This window comes from Anastrepha obliqua, chromosome 2 (assembly GCF_027943255.1).
Source record: "Anastrepha obliqua isolate idAnaObli1 chromosome 2, idAnaObli1_1.0, whole genome shotgun sequence".
Lineage (NCBI taxonomy): Eukaryota > Metazoa > Arthropoda > Insecta > Diptera > Tephritidae > Anastrepha > Anastrepha obliqua.
In genome coordinates this window covers 50,531,146-50,547,697 of record NC_072893.1, presented here as the reverse complement: position 1 = coordinate 50,547,697, position 16,552 = coordinate 50,531,146, and the positions used below count along the sequence as shown (strand labels likewise).

Below are 16,552 nucleotides of genomic sequence, written 5' to 3'. Positions count from 1 at the left end.
TATTGCTTTGGATTCCATTGTTTTCCCGATCCACAATGCAACATTGTTTTTTTTTGGTTTTTCTTTTTTTCGCTTCTTGTTTGTTGCATGCCACACAGCACTGCCGACGTGAAGTGCTTTGTTTTTAGCTTTCTTTCGTTTAACGTCTGCTCCTTAACCCGCTTCCTGAGCGACGTGTTCACTGCATTTGCGTGCACTAATATATTTCCTCTCTACTAAATATTTCCTTGGACATTTGCAGCAGACCTGCTCACATGCGAATGAGTGTCCACTGAGTTGGTTGACAGCCTCATGGTTAGACCGCTTCAGTGTTGAATAGTTGGAGACAGCAAATGGCAGAGGGTAAATTGATGTTAGAGGTACACAACAGCATTTGGCCATGGTTTCGACGGCTTCTTCCACAAGTACGAAAATTGGTGGCATTTGATTTTATGCGATGCAATTTGGTGCAGCACAGGACAGTAAATATACTTGCTTGCATACATACACACATATACATGTGGACGTGTGTGTATGTAATGAGTACGTGCAGCTTAGCTTTTCACCTGCAATAATTCCTCGCTTGAGTAGTCACGTTGCGCTGCGAGTACGCGCTGAAGGACTTGAAGGCGACTTACCTGCGTGATGGCGTAGGGTTTCTTGGCGTTTACTTTGTTTATTTCTGAAATTCATTGTTTCTTGTATTTTGCCGTAAATTTTGCTGTCAGCGTACGGTCAACAGCGGTTGTGGACTGCGGACTTTTCAATTTGATTTATTATTGCAGTTATTGGTTAATTTGATATTCAGTTTGCAATACCAGTTTGGGGATCATTTGGAAATTATTGAATTAAACTAATGGTTGTAGATATTTATTTTTCCACTTTCCACAAAGCGCAATTGATTTAGTTGTTATTGCGTAAAAAGTTTTATTACTATTTGCCATACAAAGTGCCCTAATTGAGAGACAGCCATATATATTAGGGTGGTCCAAAAAAAAATGTGTATGCTGCCGCCCCCCAAAATAGTAAAGAATGAAAAATAAAAAGACCCGTATTTTTTTTTTTTAATCAGACCATATTTAATGGTGCCGCCAGGGCTTTGAAATATCCCATGTATTTTGCATGGGAAACAAATACTTTTTCGTAGATTTCATGTAAAAACCTGGAAAATGAATATATTTTAACCGGATAACTCAGTTTCTCTTCATAATTGGTCAGGGAATAACAACCAATTATGAAATAATTAATTTTTTTTGTATTAACTATTTTTCATAAAAGTAATATAAAATATTGTTTTTCGATTTTTTCTTAGATTTTCGTTTTATGGGGGCTTTTTGGGGTTCTATAAAAAATAGTTAATACAAAAAAATTAATTATTTCATAATTGGTTGTTATTCCCTGACCAATTATGAAGAGAAACTGAGTTATCCGGTTAAAATATATTCATTTTCCAGGTTTTTACATGAAATCTACGAAAAAGTATTTTTTTCCCATGCAAAATACATGGGATATTTCAAAGCCCCGGCGGCACCATTGAATATGGTCTGATTAAAAAAAAAAAAAATACGGGTCTTTTTATTTTTCATTCTTTACCATTATGGGGGGCGGCAGCATAAAAATTTTAATATACATTTTTTCCCATGCATTTTTGGACCACCCTAATATATATATATATATATATATATATATATATCATATAGTGAGTAGTATTTTTTTGATTTTGATAGCTAATAAAACATATGTGGGGCATCGGCAATGTAGTTTATAGTTAGCCATCTTACAAAATGAATTGCTTCGAATAAAGTCGGGAAATTTTAAAGCCATTCGGATATCTGCGAAAATCGATTGGCAGACATCAGTTGGCCGCTTAGAAACAGCGATTTTACTCAATTAGTACATTTTTTGTGGAACGTTTTACAAGCGAACAAGCCAGAAGTTATACAAGACTTAAAACATATAAAATGGAGGTCGAAACTCAAGAAAAAGTGCTGAAGAATTGCGATGAAAGAATGGGCTACTTTAAAGCGAGCCGTGGAAGTTATTTGAATCAAGTTTTTTGGCAAGATTTACTATTTTCAAATGTAGTGCAAAATGTTCATGCGTCTTTTACTTATAATAAAAACCCTCTCCATTTGATTGAGCTGTATATAAAACTGGGCGAATAGGCTTAAACGAGTATGTATCTATTTACGTATAAATGTAGTTCAGAAAAATTTTCTTACCTTTCCTTAGGCTCCTCGCCTCATTTTAAATGGGTGTTTCTTTAAAAGCCTGTAAAAGGGAAACGAAAAAAGATTTTTATTTTTGTTTTGAGTATTTTATTTTTCGATCTATTATAAAAAAATTAAAAAATTTTTTTTTTGGACAGAGGAGGTTCGTTCATAAAGTTCTCAGCCTTCAAAAACTGGACTTCCAAAAACACGGATTCCACGCACAGGTGTCTGAAGTGAAAAAGACAAAAGGTTCCTGATCTGTATGAATGTCGTTATCGTATGAATCCAATTCACGGCGGCCCCAATGAACGAATGAACGGGCGTGTTTAAGGGGCTACATGGGTTTCGTGGGTTCAAAAAATCGATTTTTGTTTTTAGCTTATTAATTTCTACAACATCTCAAGAATATTATCCTACATTTTCAAGTCGATCCGAATAATAGTTTCGGAGATACAGCGTTTGGAATGTGTGCGCTCCAAACCACTTTTATTGTTACTCAAACCTTTAAACGCGTTTTTCTCGGAACCGTGTTTTCAAAGTCGGTTGTCAAATGTTCTCGAAAACTACTTAACCGATCTTGATGAAATTTTACACAGGTGTTCGAGATACAATTTACTCGTGCTTGGACGAAGGATTTTGTTTTTTTTTTTTCAATTACACCTATTTAAAAAAACAAAATGTCAAGCAAATTTGACCGAAATTTTCATTGTTTTGGAAAAATGTCTGCCGAAATTCCAATTTTTACTTTTGTTTCTTTCCTTCATTCAAGCACGAGTTTATGGTCTTAACTCAAACACTTATTTTCTGATCAGTTTTGATGCTGACAACGCGGACACACCTTTTTTTCGAGGGGTCACCGGAAATGACGTCACAATGGAGGAGTTTTGATTTTTTTTTTTTTGAAAATTTCAGAAATTATTCTTTAAATATGTATCTATAAGACAGCAAAATGTTTGAATTAAATAAGTAATTTTTCACATAGAAAAAAAATATTGAAAATAGGCCTTTTTTACCCGACGAAACCCAAGTAACCCCTTAAGAATATTAGAGATTTTTAAATCGGTGTGATTTGCACATGCAATGACGATAACTGCATATCTTATCATTTCTGTGTTAAGTTGTAGACTTCCATGGCTTATCTGAAAAATAGGAAAAAAAAACAACAAAAATATTGGTTTCGAATGGGAAATCATGTCTTCAATTATCATTTGCCTATAGGACCCACTGTATATTAAAATATAATGGGTAATAAAACTTCATACGTAGACATTTTTTAAAGATTCTTATTAAAAATTTAAAATTTTGATGCCAATTGTTTGAAATTCGTAAAGATTTCTTAAATTTGGTGCTTCAGCAAGCCAAATATTCGAATATTGCGAAGAGGTAAAGCGCCTTAATTATGTGATTAAGTGTGAGTTCCCTTCTTCTTGATTAAGCGATTTGGACCGAGTTTAACAAATCGCGCCAGTCGTTTCTTTCTCGTGCTAACCGGCGCCAGTTGGACACACCAAGTGAAGCCAAGTTCTTCTCCACCTGATCTTTCTAATGCAGTTGAGGAATTCCTCTTCCTCGGTGTCCACCAGCTGGTACAGCATTGAATACTTTCACAGCCGGAGTGTTTGTATCCATTCGGATGACATAACCCAGCTAACAAGCTTGCTGGATTTTTATTCGCAGCGCTATGTATATGTCGTCGTAAAGCTTACACAGCGTATTGCTCCACCGCCTTCGATACTCGTCGTCACCAACGTGTAAAGGTCCAAAACTCTTCCACAGATTCTTTCTGTGGAACGACTCTTCGGGTGTTGTCATCGTCCAAGCTTATGCCCCATACGTTAGGATGGGCATGATGAGAGTGGGGGGTGGAGTGTTGGGTTTGTTCGTCGAGAGAGCACTTTACTACTCAATTGCCGACTTAGCTCAAAGTAGCGCTAGTTGGCAAGACAGATTCTCCATTGGACTTAAAGGCTGACATTTTTATCGGTGTTAATGCTCGTTCCGCCATAGCCGATTGGGTTGGTGCGGCACTACCATTCGGAATTCACAGAGAGAACGTAGGTTCGAATCTCGGTGAAACACCAAAATTAAGAGAAACATTTTTCTAATAGCGGTGAAAAGCACAAAAATATGTGCCGTTCGGGGTCGGCTTGAAACTGTAGGTCCCTCCATTAGTGGAACAACATCATATATATATATGTAATGCTGGTTCTTACATAGATAAACGAAGTCTCTTACAACCTCGAAATCGTAACTGTTAACAGTGACGTGGGTGCCGATAACCGAGTGCACCGACTGTATGTGTGATGACGGGAGATACTTCGTTTTGTCCTCGTTCACCACCAGACCCATTCGCTGTGCTTCTTTATCCAGTTTGGAAAAGGCAGAACTAGTGCTGCTGGTATTGACCAGTGTCAACTTGCATAGCCGTATTCGGCTTGGGAGACAAAAAATTTAGGCATCGCGGAATATAGGCAACTCCTTTTCGTGCTGTCGAATGAAGCTTTAAAATAGACAAAATTTTGGTGTGTGTCGATTCTCCTTTCATTGTATTGGCGTATTGTGAATATTTGGTCGATTTTGGATTTTCCAGCTCTAAGGCCACACTGATAAGGTCCAATAACTTGGTTGATGGTGGACTTCAGCCTTTGACACAATTCGCTCGCTAGAAGCTTACACGCGATGTTGAGAAGACTATTCCAAAATACTCGCCGAAAATATGAAGCTAAGTTGCAGTTAGTTAAAATTCCGTTCTTTCCTAATCCTTTATGTATTCCATTACTAAGATATTAGTGGGTTTGTTAAGCAAACATTTTTTTTTTGTTTACTTTTTTCTTAATTTCCACATTGTCCTAACCGCCCTAAGCCATTTCATATGCATCGTATATTTTAAGTTCAATGCAAAAATTTCTCACTATTACCATTTTTACTGTCGCATGAGCGCGAGCATTGTCGTTTCCACAATTGATTTCATTCTGGTTGGCGGATATGAATTCTTTTTCGTCTTTTTTCGCTTTCTTTTCAACTTCATTTCTAAACAATTTACGACACTCACGTGCCACAAAAACAGGCGCACTCCAGCGAAATTGCATGTATATTATGTTGCGGCAAACATTACTTTGGACGCGCATGCCGCCAGCGTTGGCATTTGCACACGTGTGACAACAAAAACAAACAAAAACAGCCGACAGAAATGGAAAGAATTACTGTATCGGCGACAACAAGAGGCTCAACTGGCGGGCAGGAAAAGCGCAATCTTCCACGCCTACTCGGCATTCTTCAAAATGCCGCTGTAAAATGGCCAACTTCCGTGGCATATGGGGGCCTATATCGCATTACTATGCACCATAAATATCTGCATACGAGCGCATACCAGTATGCATATGTGTGCTTAGCTTTGACTTGTAAAAATTCCATTTCATATTCACTTCAGCGCTTCCAGTGCAAGAATTTGAATTTTGTAAAAAAAGGAAAAACCAAAAACGTATCGGAAACCTAAAATTTATAAACAAAAGTTAGCGAGCCAAAACGATTTCCGATTGTTACGTGCGCTCATGCGAGTGCCGTACATCGCTGCACACATATGCGCATACAAATAGGTGTATACAAATACAACAATAGCTTCGTTTTTGTATCTGCCGCATTGCACATCCAACCTAGCAACCAAGCAGCGCAGCAAAGTCTCTGGCCTTAGTTTGTTTTTCGAAACTTTTCACTAAGTTTAGCATTTTGCAGCATTTTTTGCTGTTTCATTTTTTTTTTTTTGTTTTTAAGTTTGGCCTGTCGTTTTTTCTTTTCACTTCTTTTGTTGCAAGCATTTTTTTCTATCAACGGTTTTTGGCACTTTTGTGAGCATTTTGTTGTGGCATTTTGCGGTTCCCATTGTCTAATAAATGTCCTGCGGTGGCGCATCGTGCTCGACCATTTTTTGTTGTTTTAGTTTCTAATCGTGCTCTGGTGGTGCAGGTTTTTTCAGGAGGTGCTTGCCATTGTGGCTTCTAGTTTTTTATCACAAAAAAATTTCCAAACAATGACAAATTGCATGGCCAAGGAATGAGCAAAAATAATTGGAAATGCGCTATCTTCTCATTTTTGTTTATTGTTGAAAGAAATAATTACCATACAAATGCAATTTCATGAAGCATCAGTGAACGAGAAGTTCGTTTGTTCTACAAAAAAAACTCAATATCATAATAAATTGGTCTTAACAAAGGAATAATTTGTAAAAATGAGATCAAGTAGTTGACTAATTGGAGTACAAAGGAGCCTCTGCGGGAGACTTCGTTTCGAGAAAACTATTGAGATGAAACCTGAAACGCTATTTGCCTTAAAAACCGTTCGATGATTAGAGAAATAGTGGGTTCTGCGAATAGTCCGGCAGCACACACAGTGAGCGTAAATCCCACTATTGCTCAATTTGCAGCTCTGATTGGTCGATAAAAAGCGAAAACAAGTTTAGCAGAGCGGGAGCCGTGTGCGTGAAAGAGAAACTAGAACTTGAGCAGAAGGCAGAGCAACACGAACAAATTTGGCAGTCCTCTGAATAAAACATGAATTTAATAAATTGATTTTATTCTGAATAAAAAAAAAAAATTTTGTCGACTTTTTTCTTTCAATTTGAAGATTTTAATACTCGCTTTGAGCATTTGGCTCAAGCAATTTTTTATTCCAAAAAATTTCTGTGTTTTATGGTGGTTTTTTACTCATTGCAACCACCTTCATTTGCGGTTTGTGCTTCGTGCTTTAGAGTATAAATAGAATCAAAACGCTTAGCGAACAGTGTCCAACTAATCGATACCGCCGGATCAATGATGATCTACTACGAGGTTTGTCCATACGATTGTGAGAATAACTTCCGCTGCCACGCTATTGGGGATTTTGCCCACTTATTTTATTATTTATTATTATTCGTTGTTTTTTTAACGTAATTTAGTTCGTGAGTTATTGTGCTGAGAGTGACGCAATTTTTGTTACTTTCAAAACAATTGATTAAAAGGAATTTCGTGTTTCAATTTCTTAATGGGAAAAAAATGCCATTCGAGCTAAGCCATGACTTGAAAAGTAAAAGGTGGTTAAATTTCAAGGGCCGATGTTGAATGTGAACCACACCTTAACGCCAACGATACCATTGGACTTCTTTCTTTGGGGTTATTCGAAAGAAAAGCTGTACGTCGATAAGCCATCAACAATTTAAGAGCTAAAGGATGAGATAATTCGGCACATTAACGGCATAGAACCTCAATTATGCCTCAGCCTCATTGAAAATTTGGACCATCGGATGGAGGTGTGCCGCCGAGAATGCGGCAGCCATTTGGCCAATATTTTGTTCCATGTTGTCCAATTGAGCTATACCAGTATTATCATAATAAAGAGAAATGATAATAATTTCTTAAAAAAATTGTATTTGATTAAAAATCAACACCGGCCCTGGAAACTTAACCACCCTTTATTATGGGGACTTCGCTTCATAAGAAACGACAATAAAATGATGGTTTGCTGACTTCAAATGTAGTCGTAGAGATACGTTAGAGAGATGATACACAACGCAGTGGACGTCTAAATGCGGCGGTAATACCAGAAAACATCCTCAAAATAATTTTGAATGATCATAGAGCAAAGTTACGCGAGTTAGCTGACATCGCAAAGATATTGGAAAAAGTGTTGGCTTTATATTGCATGAACATTTGACTATGAGTAAATTCTGTTCAAGACGATGGCGACAACATTTTGACAATCTTCGAAATAATAAGCATCAAGAAGAGCATTCACCTTGGGGGCCTATAGCTACAGCTGAAACATCATCCCTCCACCGGAATTTGACGAAATTATCGTGGCTCCTAAAAAGCTCCGAAATGGAAAGGCAAGCGGTGAAGACTCTATAGCGGCTGAACTCCTGAAAGAAGGTGGTGAGGAGTTACATAAGTGCATCCACCATTTAATAATAGACGTATGGAAAAAAGAATCCATATCAGCTGATTGGCTAGGATGCATAATCTTCCCAGTACACAAAAAAGGTGATAGGAGAGTATGCGATAATTATCGTGGTATCTCACTGCTTAACACGGCCTACAAGCTCTTTACAAATGTTCTCTATGAACGAATCAACGAATATGCTGAAAGAATAATTGAAGACTACCAATGCAGATTTCGTAGAGGCAAGTCCACAATCGACCAATGTTTCGTTCTTAGCCAAATGTTTGAAAAACACTATGAATACGGGCTAGATGTTCACTGCCTGTTCATTGACTTCAAACAAGCCTTTGACAGTGTTAAAAGAGATAGGATCCAGCACATATTGTTGTATTATTCTTGGAATACCTGCCAAACTAATAAGGCTCGTTAGCGCAACGCTCACAAATACACAAGCAAAAGTGATCATTCAAGGGAAGCTCACAGAGTCGTTCCCTATTGAAACATGTGCAAAATAAGGTGATGCCTTATCAACAGTCATATTCAATTTGATGCTACACTTTGTCGTAAGGGAAGTCAACAAAGGTACCAACCTTGATAACTAAAACAACCCAAATATGTGCTTATGCAGATGACATCGCTATTCTCTCAAGAAATAGGAATGACTTAAAAGAAATTTTCTTAAAAATTAACAAAATTGCGAACGATATTGGCCTTTTTGTAAACGAGGGCAAAACCAAATATCTGTTGAAATCGAGGTGGCCTGCACAGATGCCAAATTTCCATGTGGGAGCCTATACTTTTGAAGCAGTGCAGCATTTTAAGTACCTAGGAGTTATGTTCGCATGTAGCGGTGATTCAACTTCCGCCGTCGGGGATCGCATCAACGCCGCCAACAAAGCGTATTACGCCCACCTTAACTTGTTCAAGTCCCGACTTTTGTCTAAAGCTACAAAGTTCACTATGTTCACTATGACCCTTATTCGACCAATCTTAACATATGGTTGTGAGGTATGGACTCTTAAGGTTGATGATTGTGCTCCGGTTGCTCGCATGGAAAGAAAAATTTTAAGAAAGATCTTTGGCCCAATAAGAATGGATGATGGTACCTATGGAATCCGATAGAACTCTGAACTAATCGATCTAACTACGAACGAGACAGATGTGCGTTTTGTTAAAGCGCAGCGCATAAGATGGCTAGGTCGTGTGATCCGTATGCCTGTTGACTGTACCGTGAAGAAAGCCTTGACAGGAAAGCTAATGGGCGTGAAGGCCAAAGGCAAACCGAGGAACCGTTGGATAGAAGCAGTGGAACACAATCTTAAGAAGCTGGAAATACATAACTACGAAGTAACATCTCAAGATAGACCGCTTTGGAGGAGCATTTTGAAGGAAGCTTTGATGCACCCCGCGTTGTAACGCTATGAAAGAAGAAGAAATTCTGTTCAAAGAGGGTGCTGCATTTGCTCACTGTTGACCAAAAACAAGAACATCTTGAGGATTCTGAGCAATGGCATGAGTTGAACCCCCAATTGCTCCCTCATCCACCATATTCGCCATATTTAACTCCGAGCAATTGCTGTTCGCAGACCTTTAAAAAATGCTCGCCGGTAAGAAATGAAACTGAGGCTTACAAGTATTTTGAGGTAAAAGATAAATCGTTGTGCAAAAGTGATATTGAAATCTTAGAGCGGCGCTGGAATGATTGCGTTATTCTTGATGGAAATTTCGCTGATGAATAAAGCAAATTTTTAACAGAAAAAAAGTGTTTTCCTTGATGGGTGGGACTTTTTAGCCCACGCGTTACATATCATACTTCTCTTAGGCGTTCGAAGAATATTTCGCTCGTTTCTTTTGGACACCATAGTATTTATATCATATTAGTGAACTTCAACGAGTACAGAAAGTCAATGTCCGTTATGCTTTACATTCTCTATATTTCACTGATCCTACTCTATTCCATAAAGCTCGGTGCTTGCCCATTAACCTGGAATCACTAGATGGTGGATCCCTCACTTTCGTTTTCGATATGATAAAAGGGACGATTGAGTTCGCATAATTTAAATACTCCTCAGCTAAGCTATGAAATCGTGATATTTTTTCGTAGGGGATGATTACAACTACTTATGCTTCCAATTTTTTGGTTTCTACAATTCTGTGAGAATTTATTTTAACTTATATTTACCTACTATTGGCCTTGATTGTTCAAGTGGCAACGGTAGAGACATCCTTGATTTTTTCGTATATGACTCACACAATCTCAGTTTTTTTCTTAAACAAACCATTGTTATCACCCTTGTTACGTCAGCCAATCAGCTGATTCTTTCAAATTCGCTGGGCGTCGGTTAATGATCTGAGCTTGACAATAACTCCAAAAAATATTTTCTCATAGTTACTCTGATATATTTTCTCTCATGCTTGCATGCTATGGATGTTGACGATTTGTGATTTCAAAAAGTTGGTGCAAGACCCCACAAAGCCAAAGAAACAGACAATTTATTGCAAAGAAGAATTCCTTGAATAATCATTTCATGTTATTTTACCTACTACAATTTGGCCACAAGTATCAGCCGTTTTAATGCCTTTGCATCTATTTTCTCAGAAGACCCCCCAAAAATAGAGTTTTTATCAACAAAACGAGGAACAATTAAATCTTTGGGTACAACATTCGTCCTTAAATTATCGAAATAGAGCTCCAACTATAGCTAAATATCGGACAAATTCCACCAAAGGAAGCGACCGAAATAATTCATCAGAATAAGCGTGCATGTGGAAGGTATTCGTAAAATATCACTCATCATTAACACGGGACCAAGATGGGCGTGTGCTTTTGCAAATAATGAAAATATTTTTACAGGCGTTGTTAGACCGTTAACCGGCTCTCACTGAATTTGACAGAATCAGCTGATAGGCTGACGTAACAGGGAATGTGTTTGCAAGCAAATTGAAATTGTGTTGGTGATATACGAAAAGCCATGAACTCAGTTCTCGCCGATGTTGATTGGTTGCTGTCTGAACAACGACTAACTAGACGAGTGTGTGAGCGCGCAGAATTCAGCTGCCGAATACCCTGTGACGTAGCATCCGAAGTTGGTAGCTCAATTTTATTCTTCACCATAGTTAATGCCCAAATCTCATTTATGATAGACACCAGGTTTGGTCTTAGGTATGGTGAAGAAACATTTTTGAGGAGAACTTTGGATTTTGTGTCATTCGTTTTGTGTTTCGCAAAATTTAGCTTAAGCTTAGCGATATGCCGACGTCATTCGTTTTGTGTTTCGCAAAATTTAGCTTAAGCTTAGCGAAACACAAAACGAATGCCGTGGGCATATCTGTCAAATTCGCTCAGAGCCGAATAACGGTTTGCTAGGTAGTACACCTCTAAAAATCTTTTCACCATGTTCAAATCTGGTAAATCTATCATCTTTGCAATTATCATTTATACGAGGGCGAGGTGAACAGTTTCTGATGTGATAAAGAAAAAATTTTTTGGAAATTTTTTTATTGGATTTTTCACTGCAATATCCATCAAGAGTGGCCGTACATGCAAAAGGCATTCGAAAAAAAATTCATTTAGTACTAAAAGTTTTTGAACGGATAAAAAAAACAATTTTTTCTTGCGATATTTTTTTTTCACTTTATTTTTCAATATAATGCCTAGACTAATACATTTTTCATAAAGGTGCTTGAATTAATATACCTTTATAGTGCTATGAGATAAGCTCTTGAAGATACTCATTTACAAACCTCCGCCATTATTTTAAGGTTAGGGAACTAAGGATAATCACTCACGGGTGGATCTGATGAATAGCAAAGAGGAGCATTTAGAAACTCCTTTCTTGAATTTTTTGTAATGAATTTTGTAAAAAAGATTAAATCCTAAATAAACGATGAAGAAGAGGCGTAAGGTCTTTCAATTGCTTTCTTTCTACTACCACATATTTCTCTGATTTTTCTACTTTCAGTAAACAACAACTTTAATAGCTTACAAGCCATATAATAACAGAGACATCAACCTTAAAGTTGGTATGCAAGCTAGTAAAGCATTGCGTTGTCGAATATCAGTGAAAAATTATACCATCGGGCACTACTTCTGGATCAGACCAAAAGATATTCACGCAGCCCTCACAAATAGTCGACACTCCACAATCCATTATGAAAAGATTTTTAGAGATGTGCTCTTTAACAGACCGTTATTCGGCTCTTAGCGAATTTGACAGAATCAACTGATGGGTTGGTGTCACTTGGGCTATGCTTATAAAACACTGAGATTGTGTCGGTGACATATGAAAAAGAAAAATGAACACGGTCCTCGCTCATGCTGCTTCGGAGAAGTCTCTGAATACGTGTAAAATGAGTGCGCATAATTCCTCTGCCGAATCTCCCTTGCAGACATCTGCTTGAGCCAGAGCCGCCTCCTAGGCGCGTCGGGAGACACCTTTTAAACTATATCGAAGAGATCCGGAACAAAACTGACAGAAATCTACTGGATCAGACCGTCACCATCTTCTTAAGCTCCCGCCCTGTGAATGCCGTAATTGGAGACCAACCACCACCTTTTGCAGCTGAAGAGCTCCAGCTTCCTACTTATCCAGAATTGACCCCGACATACCAAACATATGTCCGGCATGTGAAAATACTCCGCACGATTCCCCTCAGAATTTGCTTTTTCACCAAAAAAAAAAAAGAAATGGAAAATCCTGTAGTAGAGTTAATATTGGGATCTATGGTCATGGATATCAGAAAATACTTGGCATCCCATATTACCAGATACTTACATTTCCTTCCTCGATTTACTGCTATGGGTATCGCCGCACTGGCCATTCCTATGCGAGACATCATCTTCGTGTTATCCTTCTACAAATTACATACATCCATCGATGTAAATTATGGTTAATCAATCTTGATCAGGGCTTAAGAACCATAAGAAATTACAAACGTGCGTAAAGCAGGTTGAGAAAATCAAACTTTTGGCCGGTGGTTAACCTTCAAGTATTTGAAGTGCAACAATCTTTGTTGTTGCAACCTCTTTTGAGTTATTGAACTTTGTCAAGTATCTCAAAGTGTAATTGAAACAATTAGGCTAAAGGTGAGCAAGTAATGAAATGCATAGCAGTGCAGTTGAGTGTTTGCCACATTTCGATTTAAATCGTAAAGTGCATAACAACAACAATAATGGCATAATTGCCACAATAAAATATTATCATAAGCATATCAATGCTAAAGTGTCAACTAATAAATGGTCTCTTCATTGGCAAATTACATATCACATACACACACACACACACACACACTCGTGCATATGCAAGAGAACTTAGAAATTTTAATATGTAGAAATACTCACACAAAGGCCTACATACAAGCACTTTTATTGGCGAATGCTTGTCACTACTAACTGAGCTGTGGCTGTGGCTGTGGCAACGGCTGTGATTAGTAATTTCAATTACCTTCAACCGAAAATTCATCATTGTTGGCAATGTGATGTGAATAGCAAATTGAAATGCGGTTGCGGCTGCGCAATAATACAAATGCACGTAGCTTAGTTGAGCTTTAAAAGCTAGACGAATTGAATGTGGAGAAGGCAGAATTATGTCATTATACAATAAATTAGTATAACATGAAGTGGAAATGAAAGTATGACATGGCATGTAAGTGTGTATGGTACATCGGTGAATTCAACGCAATAAATATGCGAAATATTGGTATATGACATCATTGCAGGGAAATCCATAGAATTCAAACTGTTGCAATTCTAATGAGTTTAAAAGCACAACTGACTCAACTTCGTTCTCTTTTCCATACAAATAACTGGTAAATTTTGTACGTCAATACCCTAGGGCAGGTGTCAGCGACCTTTTGAGTGGGAAGAGTCAAAATTTACAATCTAAATTAGAATCCTAGTGCAGCTTGATGGTTACTGAAATTCCAATACTACTATCCCGCCACTTTTTCTCAATTCGCCAGTATGATGCATTCAAGATGGCATAGACTTCCGTTCGGAATACCATAGCCATCTGTCCTGTAGCGTAGTGTCTTCGTTTAAATATTATACCATCCAGATCCGATACTATCACTGCTTTTGGATTCGTTGGTTTAGAAAGTGTGTTCAAATCCCATTAATAGATTCTCTGGGCCTAACCATTGATCTCTATCTGGGATCAAAGCATTAGACTTCCTACCGAAGCTAACGACAGGCACCCGATTGTCCGCATGGAGCGAGAACAGTGTGCACCGCTTCGACAACTCGTGGTATATCTGACAGTGGCCAGTGCTTACTTCATTTCCCCAGACTCCGTTTAGGTTGAGACTGAATTTGAAGATCAAGAGGTTGCAAGTTAAGGATGGCGTTAAGGGCACCAGGGCACCAGGGCACCTGTGATACCCACACACGCACTTCTCTGTAGTCTGGGTAGGGGTTTTAACCATTAACCATAATAGCCTTCCACCAGATAATGCATCTAGTCAGGATGATGTACAACCAATGTACTATCGCCGGTCTTAGACCCTATGTCTAGCGAAAGGTTCTCTTACACTGCGAAAAGACTTTTAGTGTTCGACAGACCTTCGTCCCGACGTGGGTTTTTCAGGTCAGCTGACGAGCTAGGATTATCCTTAAGTAAAGGGTGTTTCTTTTAGAGGTTAGGTTTTCAAGATGAAATAAAACGTATATAATTTAATGTTATGGCCAATAATTTAGCTTTATTTTAAAGATAAGGGTTTGCCATTATGTTTTAAAAATGATTTCGGGCAAGTGGCCGCCGCGGCTGGCTCGAATAAATTCCAGCCGAGAGGCCCAATTTTCGACCGCTTTTTGCAGCAATTGGGGCCGTATGTCAGCAATAACGCGCCGAATATTCTCTTCCAAGACGTCAATCGTCTCGGGCTTATCTGCGTAGACAAGCGACTTCACATAGCCCCACAAGAAATAGTCCAGCGGTGTTATATCGCACGATCTTGGAGGCCACGCCACAGGTCCACGGCGCGAGATAACGCGCTCACCAAAAGTTTCCTTCAATAAATCGATTGTTGCGTTGGCTGTATGGCATGTAGCGCCGTCTTGTTGGAACCAAAGGTCGTCCACATCAACATCGTCCAATTCAGGCACGAAAAAGTCATTAATCATGGCTCTATAGCGCTCTCCATTGACTGTAACATTATGGCCGGCTTCATTTTTAAAGAAATATGGACCAATGATTCCCTCTGCCCATAGAGCACACCAAACAGTGACTTTTTGAGGATGTAACGGCATCTCAGCAATGGCTTGTGGATTATGTTCACTCCAAATGCGACAATTTTGCTTATTGACATACCCATTCAACCAAAAGTGAGCTTCATCGCTGAACAAAATTTTCTTGTGAAAATCGGAATCGGTGGCCATCTCGTTTTGGGCCCATTCACCGAACGTGCGACGCGCTTGATGGTCGTTCGGCTTCAATTCTTGCACGAGTTGGATTTTGTAAGCCCGCAAACCAAGATCCTTCCGCAAAATCTTCCATAAGGTGGATGGGCACATCTCCAATTGCTGCGCGCGATGGCGGATGGACTCATTCGGGTCTTCTTCGATACTCTGCTCCACAGCAGCAATAGCGTCTTCGGTGCAAACTGTACGACGTCTCTGAGGATGCGTATTATCCACTAGAGTAAACGTGGTGCGAAACCGATCCATGGTTATTCGAATTAGTGACTCTGATGGACGATTATGTCGACCGAATATTGGACGCAGCGCGCGATGCGTCGCGCGAACCGAACCATTATTTTCGTAATAAATTTGCACGATTTGCAAACGTTGTTCAGGTGTAAGTCTATTCATTATGAAATGGCAAACCAAACTGAGCATAAATCAAGTGACAGCTGTCAAAAAGACCATCTACGAAAAAAGTAGTGCCAACTTGAAAACCTGACCTCTAAAAAAAACACCTTTTATTTGACCTCAGAAGACAGTAGCAGTGTTACTCCTTTCAATGTGTAGTAAGTGGCTCTCGATGTTGCGTTTTCTAGTGAAAAGTACTTTTTACAGGATTCACTGAAATACCATGCAATTCACATCATTGCTCAATCTTGTTTAGAGCTGTCTACATTTTATTGCATATAGCTTCTAGTAACGGTCCTGAGATTGTTAAGAAGAGACTCCACAACAAAGCACACAAGTAGGAGAGAGAGTTCACCGCCTTGTGGGCAGCCCATTTTAACCTCAACCGTGACTCCTTCATCGTTTCCTTCATCTGTGATAAGCAGTCTCTCAGATACCATCTGAGATTGATTTCTTCTACTACACGTCTTCTGATCGACGAGCACATAGAGTCAAAGGCAACACTGTCAAAAGCTCCTTCAATGTCCACAAATACACCAAGAGTGTACTCCCTTACTTCCAACCCTTTTTCGATTATGCTAAAGCACTTGTGCAGAGCCGATTTACAAGATTTTACTCTTTGGTAAGCGTGTTGTCTGACATC

The 16,552-nt window shown here is 38.8% G+C and overlaps 1 protein-coding gene across 1 annotated transcript; it reads right to left on the bottom strand.

The window, feature by feature from the left end:
* Nucleotides 1-2,242: 2,242 nt before the first annotated feature.
* LOC129238138 (uncharacterized) lies at nt 2,243-15,982 on the bottom strand. The gene is made up of 2 exons (XM_054873174.1): nt 15,522-15,982; nt 2,243-2,250 (listed from the first exon to the last, which is right to left on the bottom strand). Exons 1-2 carry the CDS (start codon nt 15,934-15,936, stop codon nt 2,243-2,245), a joined length of 423 nt encoding a protein of 140 aa, XP_054729149.1. The 5' UTR covers nt 15,937-15,982.
* Nucleotides 15,983-16,552: the final 570 nt, after the last annotated feature.